General features: G+C 42.9%; 1 protein-coding gene across 1 annotated transcript in view; it reads right to left on the reverse strand.

Annotated features, from left to right (window-relative positions):
- The window catches only part of myt1lb (myelin transcription factor 1-like, b), a 28,199-nt gene extending 9,121 nt beyond the window's left edge, over positions 1-19,078 (reverse strand). Inside the window, exons 1-9 of the mRNA XM_035673347.1 lie at positions 17,920-19,078; positions 14,384-14,518; positions 11,489-11,579; positions 10,002-10,109; positions 8,514-8,740; positions 7,826-8,112; positions 4,083-4,313; positions 2,046-2,167; positions 583-651 (exon numbers count right to left, since the gene is read on the reverse strand). Of these exons, the coding sequence (XP_035529240.1) occupies positions 583-651; positions 2,046-2,167; positions 4,083-4,313; positions 7,826-8,112; positions 8,514-8,740; positions 10,002-10,109; positions 11,489-11,579; positions 14,384-14,518; positions 17,920-19,078 (2,429 nt within the window). The remainder of the gene's footprint in view (positions 1-582; positions 652-2,045; positions 2,168-4,082; positions 4,314-7,825; positions 8,113-8,513; positions 8,741-10,001; positions 10,110-11,488; positions 11,580-14,383; positions 14,519-17,919) is intronic.
- Positions 19,079-19,781: the final 703 nt, after the last annotated feature.

Below are 19,781 nucleotides of genomic sequence, written 5' to 3' on the forward strand. Positions count from 1 at the left end.
TATATATAGTTTCATTTAAAAAAAGAAAAGACTAATGAATTTACCAAAGGGGCACTGTAGTTTTTAGCTACTCAAAAATAGTAAATAGTGCATTTGTTGGGTTTTCAGTGGCGGATTAATCCACAATTGGTGAGTGAGGGAGGTGAGGTGAGAGTATTTGGGACACCGGGATGGTGTATGTGTGAAAATAAACCACAGTGTGTGTGTTCATGGTAATGAAGGAACATGTCAGTGCCAGTGCAACAGTGTGGCTGACTGATGTGTTTGTTTTTAGACAACTAAGGAGCTCAATGGCACAGAAGAATCAGATATATCAGGCTCTGATACACACACAGTACTTGTTAGCAGGATCAATGGATGGATGGTTTGGGTCTTTTTAAGGGATTTGTTATACAATATCAAAATATTTTTCTCTAAAAAGCAGTAAAATAAGCTCCATTACTCCATATTTGAGGAGTTTATCATCTCTAGCAATATTGCGCTTTACATTTTACACAACATATATAAGGCTGACCTAACTCTAGGCAGAATGAGCAGGACATACAAATCATACATATATCAATGAGTCATCTCACGCCTTACTTGAGCTCTTGCGCGTTGTTGGCCAGCATACTTCGAATGCTTTTATCAGCTAAAGGACAACCTGAGAGACTGAAAAATACATCAGTGGAACATTAGTTACACCAAAATGAAAAGTCACCCCAACCACTGTAACACAAAATAATCTCTCAGACCACACTCACACATACACACATAAACAAACACATGCATACATAAAACATCAACCAGGAAATGCAAAAAAGCCATGATGCAAGTGCAGGGAGTTGATTTAAATAAGTTAACCCTCTGAGTATTTTGTATTCATACGTAACAACAAGGATGTCTTGGTTTTCATGCATGGTCTGTTCTGCTCTGTATTCAATTCGGACTGAGTGAAGAAAAAATAGTAAATTAACATATGGGCTTTTTTTCAAAGATTACAACTTAGTTGGAATCGTGAGCTTGTTTAGGGGAAATCTCATGTACGTGCAGCCACGTCAGCCCCCAGACTGATATCATTCAGTCCTTGCAGACTCACCTCACTCTGCAACACTCAGCAATTATGCTTAAGTCTTCTGCTCTGAATGGTAAATGCTTAGTCTGCATCGCACTGTGGGAAGAGCCTGGAGGACTGAATAACATCAGCTTAGAAGGCTTTACACACGGCCCATTGAGAAATAATTTTTATCCCAGGGTTTAGCTTAAAAATTAGCATGTATCCAATCTTTAATTAATTTAGTCTTGCCTTATTTCATGATACCCTTGTTTCAGGATGTCAACTTGCCAATAGTCAAAGGGCTAACAAATAAGAGAGAGAGAGACATTCTGCCTACAGGTGTTTGACAGCATAGTTGAGGTAAGCTGAAAACAATAAAGAGAAATAGACTTAGAATCCACCAGGAGAAAAGGAAGTCACACCTTCGATGTGAGGCGAAATTGCTCGTCAAATGACCACTTCCATCACACCCCGGTGTGGGACATCTGCCACCAGAAAAATAGACAGATTTATAAGCCCAAAGGGAAGGAGAAGAAAATGTGAAAATTACAGAAAAAAAAAGTTGTTTCTGATTTTGTTTTATTGTTGGTTTTCATTGTTTCCAGTTTAGCTTCACTGTCTGTGATTAATATTGTGGTTCCTGAGATCAGCTACACTTGATATGGCATAATACTGACAACTAGCGTTGTGTCTTATAAAGATAAAGCATATCAAAAGAGGGAAACTGCACTGAAGGCATCAGCAGAGAGCTACCAGCTCTAAGATCAGTTTGGACAAATGGATAAAGCTGTTAAATAAAAGTCATATAGCAAGCCAGCAGCACAGGATGGGGGGACGGAGAGAGAAATAACAGTGGTTCTCTGAGGTTAACTGGAGCAAAGAGGAGGAAGGAAACAAAAGAAAGAAATAAGATGGAGGGGGGGGAGCAGAACATGAGTGGGGAGAAGCAAGTGGGGTCAGGTGGATTGGAGGAGCACTGGGACGTTGGGAAGCGTAGGAGAGCTCTTACGTTATCAGGTCCTTCTTACTCTCTTTGCACTGGACATACTTGGGCTTGGGGCTGGGCATGTTAACATCTGTGGTGTAGGAGCGGTCGTCCAGCAGGTCATGGAAGGGATCCAAGTCATCTGGCTGAGTTTGGGGAAAGGAGGGAAGAGAAGAAGAAGAGACAAAAGGGAGGAGGAACACAGGGAGGGAAAGGGAGAAGAGAGTGATGAAGACTCTCCCGCCATTATTATACATTTTCAGAAATCATGCTGTGTGCACATATTACACAACACATGCACTCAATCTGAATTGATTATTAATCGGAACATGATGAAAACTTGAGTCTTTTTCCTTTGCCTTCCTTACTTCTTTAGCTGTTTTTTTTCCACACACACACACACACGCACACCTGTCAGACCATAGAGTCTTGTCAATTTGAATGCTAATGGTTGAGCCTGTGTGACTATTGAGCCTCACCTGTCAGTCTAACAGAGCTAGAAAATAGAATCCCTGGGAGGAAATAATGACTCAGTGCCAAACGAACACTGTGTGTATGTGTGTGTGTTTGCAGGCTCACTCATGGGTTTGTTAATCTACATAGAGCATTCTTGTGTGCGTGCGAGTACGGAACATTCAGGGAGTTGGCTGGTTATATTCTTGTAATGCACCAGTCAGTCACTAGATGGCACTGTGATGTAGTGTCAGACCGCTGCTGGCTGTGTTATGTGGGGCGGTGCTTTGTCTGCAGTGCATGCAGCGAGGGCACGACGGCTGTTGATGCAAATCCTCTTTCCTTTCTTTCATGCTCGCAGTGTATGTACAGTAATGCCCATAAAGAGACAGGTCCAGATACAGCCCAAATTATCCAGCGCTCAAGCTGTCTCGGAGTGTGTGATGCTAGGTCAGCGAGCGAGCTTCTCCAATTAAAGTGAGCGCAGGCTGAGAGGCAGACAGGAAGGAGAACGACACATGCATACATACAGAGACGCAGAGCAGAAAGTAGGCTAGGGATGGAACTCGCATATAAGCACAGACACACTCCCAAAGAGACATGGGTACAGACACACACTCATACTCGAATGAATATTCACATTTCACACACACCAGCAGAGGCACATGTACTGCACATGCATGCGCCTGTGCACGCCGACAGGCGCACCCAGCAGTGGTGCATTGATTTCCAGCAGTTCTTTGATGAGATGAGCTATTCCGATTCCCTCCCAAGGTGCTACTTTGCATAATTCATTTTGGAGAAGAGCGAAATGTAAAAACAGAAAGCCAGCATGCGGGGAGCATGATACAAACAGAGCAGATACCTCTGTGCATGGCAATGCTGACATCAATTAACATGCAGATTCATTAGGTTTCCTTAAAAAATCCCTAATATGACTTTCTAATGATTCGACATATAATAGTGAGTCAGACAGGGAGGTAAGAAACCAGGAAGACAATCAGACGGCAATGCAAATATTTGACTTGGAGACACTGTGTTGAATCAATGGCTTGGAGGGAAATAATTTTGGCTGAGACACATTGAACAGACAGTCTAAGTGATGCATGCCAACTGTAATATCAGCTTCCAAAACCACAAACTATCATATACTACTGCTTTATAATTATCATCAACGGCATCACTATCTGTCATTTGTTTTCAATCTCTCTCTTATTCTTCTCTTCATCACTTGTCATCATTTCTATCTCAATCCCGATATTGTCAAAAACATCTTGAAGGAAACTGAATATGTGATGGAACATTCTGAGGCAAAGGAGACAGTCTTATGGGTTTAGCTGATCAAAAATAAAATATTTGCCTGAATAGGAATGATGTATTATTCTGCTTCATATATTGCAATTTTAATTCATCTTTTTAAGGTGATTCAACCTTTACTTCTTCTTCTTCTTCTATATTTTAAAGACACTGAATGATTATGTTTGGGCAGAGATCTGCCCACCTTCCAGAAAATATTATACATAACATCATTTATAATTCATCTGGCCACAACCAGACATTAGTGGTCAAGTGAATTTCCAACATTGTCCTTGTCATTTTGCCCTTTACCTCTTTCTCGTCCTCGTCTATGTGTTTGATCTTGGTGTAGTCTACAGGCAGGTCCCAGCAGTCGGCGGCATCCCCCATGCCGTAGCAGCGGGAGCCCAGCAGGGCGGCTTGCCTCTGGGGGGACATGGGCTCTAGAGGGGTGAGCACCGAGTCCCCTCCACCGCCGCTGCACAGACGCTTGCTCATACTCAGGTCCAACGTACCATTCTCATCAACATCTAGACCGGGGCTCTGGAAAGTGTATGTGGATGTGGTTTTTGTGCATGTGTATATGTGTGTGGGGGTAAATCAGGTCAGTATATGTGGAGGAGATGGGTGTGTGTGTGTGTGAGTGTTTTCAGTAAGATGATTATGAGGAAGAGTAAAAGGATGCACGGAACATAAGAGGCAGGGATGGAGAGAAAGGGATAAAAGAAAGAGAGTTTCTGATTAAATAGCAGTCAAACATATTCATACTCTGGGATCATAGCTGGGCAAAACAGTAGCTGAATACATGGTGAATACTAAAGAAGTACATGAAAAGTGCTTGAATTTTCTGTTCCTCCAGTGATGTGTTCACTTGTGAACTTTTTAGATGTCTGGAAAGATGGATCAAGAACACCTGCAGTTCAAATACCTGAAACAATATTCCAATTTATTTTTTGCCCAAGTCTGCCTGGGATGAAACATTAGACACTTGCAGTGTACAGTAACAATGTGGTGGTACACTCATAAGAGGTTCAGAAGAAGAAGAGGTCATCAGTGCTCAAGGACGAGTGCATCCCTCTGTGAACCCCTCCTTTTCTCTTTCTCTCTCCGCCTCTCTCTTTCCTTCCATCCCACTATGGTCTCTACTGTGTTCTGTGCAGTCAGACATGTGCGTGTGTGTATGACTTTGTGTTTGTGTGTGTGTGAGACTAATGTGAGTGGACATCACAGGAGGGCAGGGGCTGAGGGTTAGGGGTGGGGTTGAGAGCAGTGATGAGCAGCAGTGGCTGGAACTAGACTGCTGCAAACCCAAAAATAGAGGCAGAACTATACTGTGTTCTGGAACAAAGTGGGCCACATCCAACAAGACTGACTGCTCACTAAAGCATTCACTTTGCCTCCTGAGCGTAGGTTGGTATCTATATATCAATGCCTTTTCTTTAATCTACATCTGGCACATACTCTATATACCAAAAGAGTCCCACTGCAGCAAGGATTATGTTTTGGGAGGCATGTGTTTATGTCCTTGCTCTCGTTAATATCCCTCTCTCTGACTCTCTGTTCTCATCTCCCCTCTCCTCCTCATCCTCCTCGCTCCCTTTGCTCCCTTTCATAAGCAGGAAAGCCCGCTCTAATGCTGATTCCAGCTGACAGTGTCCCTAGGGGTGGATTCTCCTGGTGTCTGAAGCCAAAACCTCTGTGACGCACATTGACTGAAACGCACAGGGTGATAGATTTGGGGCTGGGTGTGGATACTGCAACAACTGTGGCTGAACCAAAGACTTAAAAATAGGAGAAACAAGGCCTGGGTCATTAGTTTGTGGAGGAAAATATCTCACATAATAAAAGGTACTATATAAAGTTGGGAATCATGCAAGACAAACACAGAGACGATGGGGTGCTAAATACAAAGACATTATAAGGCTGAGCAGGCACAATGCAAACTGAGCTTTTACAATGGCACCTGTCTGCAAAACTGTTACAGCTGACATTATTCCAAGCTGTAGGTGTAAGTGCTTCTATCAAACACACACTCACTATTAAAACACTAAAGGCTGAAGTGTAGGTTTGAGGCCAGGATCTTGAAAGAGAGAGAGAAGGGGGCAGAAGATGAGTAGGAAATGAGTAAAGGACTGTAAGAGCAACACTGTAAAATAAAGGTCAAATTGCTGCGGAACAGATCCAATGGCACATGCCTCATCGTGTGTTGCCATGACTCGTCTTGTCCTTGTGAATATGCACAGCGGACCGCCTTCTTCTTGTCAGCCATTGTATTGTATGTCATCGTCCAATTAATGTGACCCACCCCTTCATATCGAATTAAAGAGGATGATATGTGAGGATGCACCCCACCTCCTTCATTAGAGACCACCCCTTCTCACTCTGGCCCCCCCGGTAACCCCTGACCCCTGTTGCCATGGAGATGCTGGGTGGAAGAGGGCCAGAGCGTGAGAGGTCACTTGCTAATTCTCGCCACATTACTTCTGCCCACCTATTCCATGTCTTAAAATAAAACCAGCATCATATCCTGTCTTCCTCTCTGGCCTTTTCTTCACTTTTCACTCTGTTGGTTCGTTCTCTCATTGTGCTCACCATTTCCTCCTTCATGTATTTAGAATTTAGAAGAATGGCTCAATTAAAAAAAGAAATTATTATTTTTTTATTTAAATGATCTTATTTTGGCAACCTCCTTTGTCAGTTGTTCAAATGGAATAATCTCAGAGGCTTCGATGGAAAATTACACTTTGGTTAAACTACTTACAATTTTAAGGGAGGTCACCAGCCAAAAAGGTTTGGAACCACTAAGATAAACTAGGCTAATCTCACTGGTTAACATACCTTATACTTAAAAACATGGTAAACAGGAAGACTCCTACCAAAGCAGGCTAACATGGTATATGACTTTAAGACATGATATAACGCAGCTACCCATAATTCAACGAGCAGACTGAGTATAAGAGAAACAGGCCGATAGACAAGGAGGTGAGAATAGATGTGTGTGTGTGAAGTTTCATTCAGACATAGAAAGGAACAGTGTGTGCCACGAGGTGAGGTGTTGAGATGAAAGAGAGAAGAAAAAAAAACACCCTTCTGAAGTCTCCCGTCTTCCCATCCTGCCCTGAGAGCATCCTGCCCGTCTGGCCCCGGAGCAGGAGGAGGACAGACAATGAAATGAGGTAGGGCCAGAGGAAGTCCTGACTGCTTCAGGCGTTTGTTCCCACCAAGTTTATTCCGTTCCACTTTTCTTTGGAAGTACGTTGCTTTTGGCTTTTATCCTTTCCTCCCCTTTTCTTCTGCTTTCTCCTCTTCTGTATCCCCCTTTCCCTCTACTCTCCTTCTGCACAATGACATTTAGAAACCTCCCACCAAAAGCGCTTTCTTTGCTCTATTTTTTTATTTTCAATTTTATCACGCTTGTTCTCATTCTCTGCCAGTCTCTGCTGTCAACATTAGCATTAAGCCAGCATTAGCCCTCTGCTGTGCGCTCTCTTTCTGGCCCCCATTTTCCAGCTCAGCATCTGGGTGCAGATAATACAGGAACACCGTCACCTTATCTCCTCAGAAATGACACACTGGGCTCACGCCGTGTCAAACGGCGCTTCGTCCTGCTCCTATCTGATCCCCAGACGGAAAATAAAAAACAGCCCTGCTGAGCCCTGAGTGTAAGACACAGCCCCAGATCTTTAATGGAATGTGTGTGTGTGTGTGTGTGTGTGTGTGAGTGTGTCTATGTGTACGTGGGGTGTGCGCAACTGAAATCTTCCTATCTTTGTCAGTTTTCACTGCCAGCATTAGTATAATGAAGGACGCACAGAGATAATCTGTCAGAGGATTTTTTGTGACTGCAGCAGGAGGCCAAAGTCTTACAAAGGTGTAGTGAATACAGAGTCATGTGAGGCTGCGGAGTCAATTCAGGTGATGTGATAACTTCCTTTCATTAAAAAAAACAAACAAAAAAAAAACTCACCAGAATTTCTAGAACGTAGATACGTCTGATTTTGGCATTTAGGTGATAAAATGTACAATATGACAGGATCCCTCCTCACCCCTCCTACCTGCGAGCACAGGTCCTGGGGCTTCCCCCCCATGCCATGGGGCATTTCCCGGCAGCGCGTGGACAGGTTGAGGATGGCTGTGGCTGCCATGTGGGCGGCCTCCATGTCGTGGCTATAGTCAAAGCTGCTCTTGCTGCAGGTGCTGCTAGCGCTGCTGCCCCCGCCCCCTCTGCCTCCTCCCGCGCCCCCTCCTCCACCTCCACAGCTCAGGCTACTGCTGCTACTGCTGGGAGCGTAGGTGCTGGTGGTGCTGCTGGCCGAGCTGGAGTTCTTGCAGTAACGTTTGGCTGTGGGACATATTAAAGCAATCAAAAAGAGTGGACATTAATGGGTTAATGCATTTAGATAAACTACTGACACGGATGTATGTATGGATTTACATGGAAAATTGTTTTTCTGTTCATAAAGGTGATGAGGTGTGCTTTTACTGTACAGACAAGAAGATTATTTTTATAGTTTTTAGATTCATAAAACAGCCTTGAAAACACCAATTAATGGTCTTCTAGTTTTGTTATTTTAATTGACACTCTTATCCAAATTCCAAGAAATATTTATGTGTGATACAGCTCAAAGGAATCTTTTTATAATCATGTGTGTAGATGTATGAGTTTACTAAAATTAAGCAACAATTAAAATTGAAATGTCTGATGGAGATGAATATAGCCAATTTGATCTTGCTGTAAAATACCGTCATATCCTTTGGGGGAGGTGTCTCTTTGTCCATGAACTTTGGGTGCGATGGCCCGTTTCCCGTACACTTGGTGGTTGTTACTGCCATCAAAGGCGCTGTAGTCAAAGCTGGTCTTGGAGTACTTCTCCAGCTCCTTGGCCAGGTTGGAGCGGGGCGTGCTGGTGGAAACATTGTTCTTGTAACCATACTGTGGATAGTCCAGTTGTTTGACAAAGCACATAGGCCTGGAAAATAAATGACGAGGGGGTGGAAGTTGGACCGAGGCACTCAACATTGCCCAGGGGAAGGAGAGGGAACTTGGGGTTTGGTTAAAAAATGGGCAGATGCAAGGGAAGGGGCAGACTATTATGGTAATACTCCAGGATCAGAATATGGAGGATGATGCTGGTGGAAGGTGGGGTGATTTAGGGTGCGGGGCATCCCTTTCATACACCATAGCATGGATGTTTTTCTTTCTCCTGCTTTACAAAAAATAACCCTGCTACAAGTGTTTTTCATGCCTAGTCAATAAAAAACAGCAAAAATGTAATTTCTGCTTTTCTTTTATTACGCTTGCATACTTCTGATATGCTTTTATCATTTGATATGCATTTATATCCTCAATCTAAGACCAGGAAGAAATGAAATGTAAGATCTTGCACTGCTGTTGTTCAGTTAGATATAAATATAAAAATTACAATAACTTATGACTTTTCATCATAGCATTGGCTATCAAAGAAACTCTCATTCAAAAAACTCTGTCTTCTCTATGATAAATGGGGCCAATTTTGTTCAAATCTAATAAAGTGATTTGCCTTCAATAGTGAGCACGGAAATGAACATGCAGTCTCTTGAAAGAATTCTCAGGGGACAGGAAAACATAAACATAAAACAAAAAGGGGAGACTTAAAAATCTAAATAGCTTTACAAAATGCAGGGGGGAACAACAAAACATTCCAACATGACTGAATAACACTTCTCTACATGTATTATACACAGTACAGCACAAGATCTACATTTGCATGTTCTTTAAGTGAATGACCACCTAATTTATATCAAACATTCTTCTGAAAATAGACCGCATATGGATTGGCTATGCACTAAAAAACTTACAACAGTTCCATACCATATTTTGGCTACCTCCAACAGAGAATTTCACATGCTGTAGATCAGTGACTCCCACCCTGGAGGTCAGGGCCCCTCCAGTGGGTCACAAGATACATCAGAGGGGCTAGTGAGATCATTAATGGGATAGGAAAGAAGAAAATGTTCTGCTACATAAATTTGCATTATTTGTTTGTATTTTATCTAATCTTTCCTTCTTTTGTGAAATCTGTTTTACCTCTTTGAGTCTCAAACATTTATTCAAATCAGACAATCTCAAAACTCAAAGACTTCTGATGTCTGCGAGAAGGAATCAGGAGTGAACGCTGTTCATCTTAAGGGGTCACGAGCCAAAAAGATTGGGAGCTACTGATGTAGATGAAAGTAAAGAGTGAATACTACCTTAAGACTCGGTCAGAAGCCTGGTTGGATTTGGAGCCGTCACAGCTCTGGTGCTTCTCCTGGGCTTTGGCCAGCTTCTCAGCTGCCGCGATAGGACATCCTGACAGACTGAAATGAGAAAGCGGCTTAAGTGGCATAGGGGAACGTGCATCTGAGACACATTTTGATAGGTGAAAATGTTACATTGAATGCACATGCTGTAAAAATGTTTGGCTTGTTAAGAGTACTTGTCAGCCAGTCTGCCAGCCTGAAAATAGCTAGTGCACATCTGTCTGTCAGCCAATCAATCACAGTGTCTACCAGTTTGAAAATACCTGACTGTAGTTCAGAAAGTCTCTGTTTAAAATGCAAAATCATTAATTTTTTTTATCACTTAACATTTTTACACAACAAAATTGGCAACAGCTTGCATGTCTCTGGTTGAGCGGCTTGAAATAATTCTCAGAATAGATATTCCCATATGGACAAATGTGCATTTTTACGTGCATTCTGCAGCATCTTGTTTCCTTCAAACACATGCTGACAAGACACACACACTCACATACACTTGGGATCTACACCTACAGTATGTTCCAATAGAATTTAGGGCTGCAAAACTTGCTCCTGACAACTAACTGACCAAAAGTGACAAAAGTTCATGTTGTTATCCTTAACCCCTATTATTCTCCATCCAGTCTGTCAACTGTAGTGTGCTGGGCCATGGTGAAAAAATTATCTTTGACAATGGCCTGAAGCCAGTATAGAGTTGTGTTCCTGAGCACCTGTCATCAGACGTGCATGAATGTGTGCCGGGGTAAGAGTGTGTATCAGGTTTGGAAGTGTGCTGGTAGTACATGGAGGTTTTATATCAGCTCTTTCTAGTAAAAGCCAAAGTTTACTGTGCGTGTCCATGTGCGTGCCTATTTTGCGCTGCAGCCGTGTCACTGAGCACAGCATGGAGCCATTCTGGTCCTCCCAGGTCTGCACCTCTCCTGTCACCCTGGCTGAGTGGCAGAAAGGTGCTAATGGCTGCTGCTATGCCCGACTCCCTGAGCATCTGCTGTGGGTGACACTCCTCTTTCACTGTCACCTCGCCCCGTCTGACAGCACTGGCAAGAGAGCCGTGCTATTTCAGTTTCTCCCTCCAAACCTGCACCTGATAGATGCCATTTTTCGCCACGAGCTGATAAATGATTTATGCTGTGGAGGTGTGAAATGCTGCATTCTAATCAGTCTCAGTTTAACTATGGGATTTTTAAGCAGCTGAACTACTTAATTATTAATTATTTCCTTCTACCGATACAGCATAAGAAAGACTTATCCACACAAAAAAGACAATGTGTTGGAAAGACAAAAAGGATGAGTTTACCAATAACTAAACAAAAAGATGATGTGAAAAGAAACTGAGGATGGAAAAATAATACCTCATTAAAAAATAGTCCCACGGTGAAAAAAAGGAGGGTGCAACATGGACAGTGCCATTTTCATAAGGGCAGGCTGTCACTTACCTTCTGTGGGAGTTTCTGTTGCTATTGACATGGCCGCGTCCCGTGCAGCCAGGCGTAGGACACTTAAGAACATTCTCATACATAGCCACAACTTCACACAGACAGGAGATAGGAGTGAAAGACAGGGAAGGTTAGGAGCCCCTTACAATCACGCATGAGCTCTATTAGTGTGTGAGGAGCTTGGCATTATAAACATCATTAAGAAATGAGCCTGTGTGAACCAAAATGACCTCTTCTTCATTTTAATGAACACTAGTTTGAGAGGGCAGGCAAGGTTTCCCACCATATTGCTTCCACTTATCCAGCCCTTTCAAATTAGTATTCATGGAATAGGGACAGTCATGAATAAAAAGATGTCATTTGAGTTTAACAGGACAAAGCCAGCAAGAGACAGAAATGGAAGGAAATTTTGGGCATGCAAAGAGCAGAGCAACCAACAGCTAGCAATCATGCAAAACACAAGCTTTGAAATCAATGGAAGGAGCAGACAGATAGAATACAGCTCCTTGATAGAGTGTGCTTTGTTATCATCCCCACGTTGTTAGGGTAAAGAGCGCAGTCTTCAATACCATTTACCATTAAAACAGTCCATAACTGTCTCAGATCCCCTCGGCAACCAGCCAATTAGATTAATGATCTATGGATGTCCAAGAGGAGCCGTCGGAGCACCGCAGGCGCGGGGAAGGGTCGTCTCACGCGCAGGGCCAAACCCCATCGGCACCAGCTTCATCATTATCACCCCCTTAAACTTTAACCCCTCATCATCCTCCTTCCCTTACATACTAATTGGTGTTCGGTGCAGGTAATTGGACAAATCCTGCCACCTCAACATGCCACAAGCCAATACATTATGCATATGCCAGTTTTGCCCTCTGCAAAGACAAGATAGAATGGCAAGAAATTAAAGCACCAGGCCTGATTCAGTGGGCATAGATAGAAGTATAGGGCTGCTAAGGAAAAGAACGGTATAAGAAAGCCAACAGGAAGCAACGTTGCTCCAAATGTTACAAAGGTAATTCACTTTAAAGACAAAAACAAAGACTCCCATGTGAGCTGATTAAATACTTTAGCATTCTACAGAAAAGAGCTACAATGAGCAAACAGGAATGGGAATTAATGAATTTGAGATATAATTTAATCGTCATTTTTCACATTTCCCAAGGAACAGTCTGGTTGCACTGTGTGATTTCCCAATTAAATGAAGCCACTGCATTAATAATACATTGTCCATTCAGTACAGCAAATGTGTTAATAGGGGAGAGAAAATTGCCCATAGCCGAATCTTCCCCACAGGCAGCTCCATGTGTGACATGTACTCATCTTTACCTTTAAAGTGGTGAAGCAAGGTGTCAGTCTGCATGAGACTATTGACCACGTATTGACAGAGACTTAGTGACTGGCTGCTACATGGCTGATAATGCAGAGACCTAGCGAACTCATGCCACCTAAAGCAGGTCACCTTTTAACAGCAACAAGACTGTGTGTGTGTGTGTGTGTGTGTGTATGTGTGTTTGTGTTTACTCTCAAGTATCCTTTTGAAGTCAAAGAAGAAGGACTGAAGATGATGCCACAAAGATCAAGTAGAAAACTTTTTGTGATCCAAAGCATCCTGTGCAGTATTAGTGGTATCATCTCCACAAAAAGTCAGCCCGATCAACACAAGTAGGGAACAGGAGGAGGAACACAGACATCATATTCCAAAATCTCCAGTGACAATCAATTCAAGCCCATTCCAAATTCCATTTTGGGGCTCTTGATCCCAGTCAAGGTCAACTGCTCTGAGTAATTTCACATTTCTGGGAGACAGGTACATCTCAGGTTAGGGACCTTTGCGTGAGCAGCGCTCCGCAGAACAAGAGTCATCTGTGACACTGCTGGTCTTTACAAGCCTGGCTTTAATGGTAACTAATTTCTTTGCCATTATTAGGACCCTCTTTTATTTTGATTGCAGTCTGGGTCATGGCAGATCATAACTTGATTTTCATGCTGCGGTTAATGAAACGTGTAAAGGGGCTTTTATTGAGAAGTTTGCACAAGGTGAATGAGACTAAATAGCCGGGGTGAAATCTCCAAAGGGAAAACTCACTATTCATTCAAGGCTAATGTTTATTGCCACTTCACTTGATCTGTGGCTTAGAGATATGATACTGCCTTTCGATTCAACAGAAATTAATTGAGCAAGGAACACAAATAAATGAATGGGGTTTATGGCATGGATGACTGAGGCAGGCTCAGTGTTATCAAGGTCTGTAAGTGTTTTTTTTTAGTAAGTTTTTAAAAAAAAATCTAATGTTAAGACTCAATTAACATTAAAAAGATACACAAATAAATGAAATACAGCAGCATGGCATTTCACCTTTTCTTATCAGTCACAGTCAGTAAAGCATGCTGTGAAAAAGCATGCTACCCATATAGCCCCTACAATGATGAAACCAACAACAGTGAATGGGATTATCATATACTCTTAATCACTGTCAGTCAATCCAGTGGAGGACAAAGTCTCATGCAGTCAGGTGAATCACTGATTGACAGCTGTTGACTATCCCACCAATGGCTGCAATGCCACTATTTGCGCATCACCAAGGCCTCATTTCCCGCCTCATCACCACGGCACACTAGGCAGGCAATCAGCAAGCAAAACCATGGCCCCATGCAAAAGGTCAAAGAGAAGTGCAGCTGCAACCCGTCTGACCCCTCACTGTACCCGCCCCCCACCCCGCTGAAATATCAAACACAGTCCAATCACAACAGCAAGTGCACAGCACACAGAACAGGCCAGACACAGCAGTGATCACGGGAAACATGCCGATTGCTGAACATCAAAGAGCATGGAGGCCACAGGTTGGGTAAATAAGCCAAACCAGTGTTTGACTGGTGTGTGACCGAAGTGCTTACTTTCTGGTGGCACCCTGTCTTTGTGCGGACAGCCGGACAGGCTCCGATGGTGGGGGTACAGGCCCGTCACGTGACCCGTGCCGTCGCAGCCTGGTGTAGGACACCGACTTTCCTTCTTGTCTGCACGTGAAGCATCTGTTAGCAGAAAGTCATTTGAGGTGATCACACATAACAAAATGCTGCACTGCTGCACTGAGTACGGCACGTTAGCAGATGTGGGGATGGTACTATGTCAGCTACATAACATTAGAGATCTAAGTTGCAAAGTATCACATCTCCCAGGTGACATGCAAGTTATATGGGAATTAAAATGTCATAGGTGAATAACAGAAAATGTATGACCTAAAGACAGAGAGTTATACATTACGTTGGGAGCTGTGCACAGCTGCATCAGTAAGGTACAGATGTACAAGAAGGGTCATTTTTCTATTAAGGGTTTATATATGTCAGTCTGTCATGGATTTCTTGGACTTTTCAGTAACTATCGGTACAGTGTAATTTCTCTTGGGCACAGGGTGGATATGTCTTTCTCACTTTTAAACCTCTTAGGTAGAACATTATGTTAAATATTAGAGAAGGCAGTCTCCTTTTTAGTCATTTTTAGTAAAGACGATGCATATACAGTGCTTATCTGTGTATGTAGTCTGAAACAAAATGTGATTTTAAGTAAGGTTAGTATATAAATATTACAATAATTTAAATCAGCATTTGTTTGTTTTATTTTATTACCATTAATTTAGAAAGTATGATTTCATAAGAATGTGTTATTTTCTAGACTGATATAAATGTTATTAATGCAGGAAATAGTATTTACAAAACATCTGACTTCATGCCCCCACTTCTGAAACCAAATATACGCCCTTGACTACTGCCACCCAAAACACTTGAATTTTAAGTAGATTTATTTTTTTATTCATAGACTATTATTTATTGCTGTGCTTATTTGAAGAAATGGAGTGATGACTGACAAGGACAAAGATCCAATAATTGGCTTGATGACAGATCTTTTGATCATGAAGTTTGTTTACTGTGATGAAATTGTGAAAATTTGTGAAATATTACAGCTCTCGTGTTAGTGACCTTCAATGAAAAGTGTTTTACCTTTCATTTTAGATTCAATTAAGAATTTATCATACTTGTCTTCATTAAAACCACTCATGCCTCACATGACAGTTTGTTGTGCTGAACGTGACAATGAGGGTCCAAAATACACACACACACTCAAAAACACACAGGCACATGCACACACACCGGATGGGATTGTCTTTCCCTTTCCAAAATCTGGTTCTTCTATTTCTTCGAAATCCAGATCAGATTTAGTTACCACCAAAAAGCAGCAATGTCAAGCTGTGCCAACTGGCATTGTTTCTGCAGATGTAACCATCCACCTTTAAAACACTTTGACTCTCAAACAAGGTCAAGGTTCTTCTTACGGTCAATACAGTGTGTCTTGTTGATGCAGTTTACATTACTATTTTAATGAAAATTAGGAACATTTACAAAGCATAACAGCCTGTAATATCTTCTCATAGCAGGGTTACAGGAGTATAGTGTTCAGATTGTATCATTTTTGGGCCATTTGAGTGACCGAAAGCGATCTGGAGCAAGTTTTAGCAAAGTAGACAAGGGAGTGGCTATTATCTCAGGCCACAGAAAGACAGACCACTGATTAATGTTTTACAGGCCTGTGTAACTTAGTAGCTCCAGCTAAGGCACTTACTGACAAACCAAAAAAAAACAGAGCTAGTGGAGTAAGAGCAGTGAGAAGAATAATCAAATGAAGGGGGTAGAAGGGTTGAGTAAAGACAAAATTGAGAGGTGGCATGAAGCACACCTACTCATACATTTACAAGTGAGTCACCAAATGAAATCCTATGTCTCATTCATCAGAAAGAAAAGGACCTCATTAATCTCTGTGGCTGCCATCTATCTATGTCACGTTAAGGGCATCTGAGTTTGGTACAATATTGCGATGTCATGTCTGGTTCTTCTGTCTGGCACCAGTGCAGTAAAGGCAGAGAGATTTCATGTTGATAAAGAACTTGGTCTGCATGTAAAATGTGGCTTCTTAATAATTTCTTCTTTTGGGCCATATTATTACACTGACTGTTAGTGTTTGAACAGTATGTATATTATATCATATACATATATGATGCCTGTGCATTCTGCCTGCCACGCTTCTATTGCAGAGAGTGAGGCAGCCAAGTGGAAGGCATATTAGAAAGCAGGGGATATTGATTGTGGCTGAGGACGGTCTGCGCTTTGCATAGCAAATGGCCCCCATTACCATACCATCTCTGGATAATTAATGTGCAGTCAGTGGGCCTGTCGTTCGTTATCGGTCATTCTGATACTGTTCAATTTTCATCTCAGCCTCATGCTTCTCTTAGGGAGCTGGGCTCCTCTCTGAACCCCAGCATCCCCCATCCCCCATCCCCCCCTCCCTCGCCATGCTGTTTTATGAATCACACAGCAACCCTGGTCAACGAGTGTCTGCTACTATCTTGCCCGGGGAAAGATGTTATCGCGTCGCAACTGTCTCGCGTCCTCCCATTATTCCAACATTAGCCAGACACAAGGGCCATGGACGGCTCTTGAAATTAACATTTGTGTGGCATTTAAATCGTAATATATACCTGCTGTTAGTTGTGTGGCATTTAGGGTGTAATATCCCCCTGCTGTGAATTAGCATGTTCTTATTTGTTGGTCTCATCTGATACCTTCCTTATGGGAGGAAATTATTTAACCTAAGTCTGAATATAGTTGCACTAAAGGATATGATAAGAAGAATAATTAGGAGTTTAACAAGGGAGCTTGAAATCAGACCACTGTAAATGCCACTGCAGACCAGGTCAGGTCTCTGTGACTGCAACCCTAGTCAGTACGTATACAAGCACATCCAATGTACTGTATAACAACTACCACTGATGGAATCCTGAAGTCTCTGTACTGTATGATTAGCCATATATGTGTATTTGTCTTTCTGTGGTATCAGTATCAATCTTAATGGCAGGTCATAAACAGATGTAAAAAGCTTCATTGTTCCCTACAGAATGAATCCTTTCTAAAGACAGAAGGCCTCTGTTTTGTAGCTTCCTCTCCCAAGTGCTTGCGCAGGTTTAAAAATAGGCAGCTTTACCCCAAGCTGCATCGAAGGGATGAGATTTGCGGTCCTAACAGGCCGTGCAGATTGCCATTACTTATGCCTGACAAGCCTACCCTCTGATGTTTCCATGCTGGCCTATTTTAACAACATAAGCTGCTGCTGCCGCTCCCGCTGCTACCGAGATGCGAATTTCCAAATTGGCTGAAAAAGCTTGTCCTGGGGTTATAGTCAGGTTCCCAGAATGCATGTGGGCTGTCTAGTCTCCGGCACAGGATAGATAGAATACAGAGCCAAACAGTGGCAGACAAACATTTTACCTGAGCTTGTTAAATGAGGTAAACATGTCTACACTTGTGATAGACATAGATATGGTTTCCAATGGAGGCTTGGTGTAGATCTGAGCGTGTCCATGATTGAAAGAACCACTCACCTTTATGGTAGAAAGGCTTCTTCATACCATCAGGAAGCCGGGCTTTACGCTCAAGGCCGTAGCCATGCCGTGGGCCATGGTCTTCATGACTATATCTCACCCCGTCTCTCCTGGCAGCCTCAGCCGCCATTTTATCCCGCATTGCCTTGGCACGTTCTGACTCTAGTGCAATGGCCTTCTCCAAGAGGGACAGGTTGCCCTTTGTCATGTCAAACACTTCTTCTGAGCGGTCCGACGTCACAGAGGCTGTGTCCTCATCGAAGTCCCGGTGGTTGGTGTGATATCTGTCGTCCTGTGCGCAACTGGAGAAGGCCTTGGAGCGTGGACTGAGCTGTTCCTCAAGCTTCATAAGATTGTCCATGTCGGAATAATTCCTATCAAGTGTCCGCCTGTCATCTTGGCTGTGGTGGAAATCCCCATAGCTGTGATGCTGGGGCTGTTGATTGGGATCCCCGCATGAAAAATGATTTTGCTGGGATGGTCCGATTCGGTCAGCAGACTTGGTTTCACTGAGTTTCCGAGCCAGGTCGAAGCATTGGTTCCGTAGGCACTCCAGACTGCTTAAACACACTTCTTCGTCACTATTTTCTATTTGTCCATTACTGGTGGTCTTAACTTGTCCATTACCACCATTGTGTGCATTTCCCCCATTGTGAGTACAGTCATTCTTATCCCCATTCTCAGCTGTACCATCCTCAAACTCCTGTCCGTCTAAATTGTCAGCCAATACTGCACCGTGACCTTGTGCCAGCAGTTTAAGGGAGTCCACCGTCTCCCGAACCACATCGCTGTCAACGTCCAAACTCAGATCACCCCGCTGTGTTTCATCCCCTTCCCCCTCTTCTTCTTCCTCCTCTTCCTCCTCGTCTTCTTCTTCCTCCTCCTCCTCCTCTTCGTCGTCATCCTCCTCCTCCTCTTCCTCCTCCTCTTCTTCTTCCTCAGCGCTGTTAGAGGAGTTGCTGTTCATCTCAGATTCCGTCATGGCTCGGTTGGCAGCGTCTTCTGCGATCTTGCCCAGGTTGAGGAGGGACTTGGCCACGAGTTCGTCATAGTTCTCGTACTCGTCATTGTTGTTGTCGTCCTTCTCCGTCGCTGGGCCAGATTTGGCATTGCCGCCACCACCTCCACTATCGCCCTCGGCCCCCTCACCACTGCTCATCTGATCGTCCTCTGTTGGAAAGAAAGAACAAACGTCTTGTAATTTCATTTCCGTCATTCTATTTTACTGGTAAATCAGATTTCTGGGCTTGGTCCATCTAAATTGGATAAGGAACTCTTTGCTTCCCCTAATAATTTACTTTGAGAGTCTTAACAGCAGCTTGTGTTCTGAATTGTGAATCAGCACAGGAAGTTAAATATAGCGATTGGGGAAGGTTCCAGAGAAAGATGCTCTGGTAAATGAGAATCTATGAAACCAGGGACTATATCTTTGGCAAGTCTTATTTTTGCCCTTATTTCCAGGATGTCTTTAGAAAATTATATTCACAGGTCTTTTGATTAATAATATTACTAAAGATTTCTGTAAATAGCTGCAAATGAGGTAACATTTTATTCATTATTCAGCAGTGTAAATCAAAACACAGAAATGCAGAGAGCATTTATTACAGGAGAGTCTAAAATCTAAAAGATAATATGGTGTTCCATTTGCAACACGATGAACCACCGTCAGTAGCTATTCATCGTTTGCTAGTAAAGTTCTTTTTTCATTCAATCATCAGTATCTTTAGAATTCCTTTCACTGCCTAATTGATTCTGACAGGCTGCAAAAGGTTACTGAACCTCTTCTGTCAGTAATTTCAAGCACTCACTCCTGGAGCACTTCCAATCTCTCCTTTCACATTTCTGCCCTGAGCCACCAAGAG

This window comes from Morone saxatilis, unplaced genomic scaffold, assembly GCF_004916995.1.
Source record: "Morone saxatilis isolate NCDOM2014 unplaced genomic scaffold, NCSU_SB_2.0 Contig3, whole genome shotgun sequence".
Taxonomy (NCBI): domain Eukaryota; kingdom Metazoa; phylum Chordata; class Actinopteri; family Moronidae; genus Morone; species Morone saxatilis.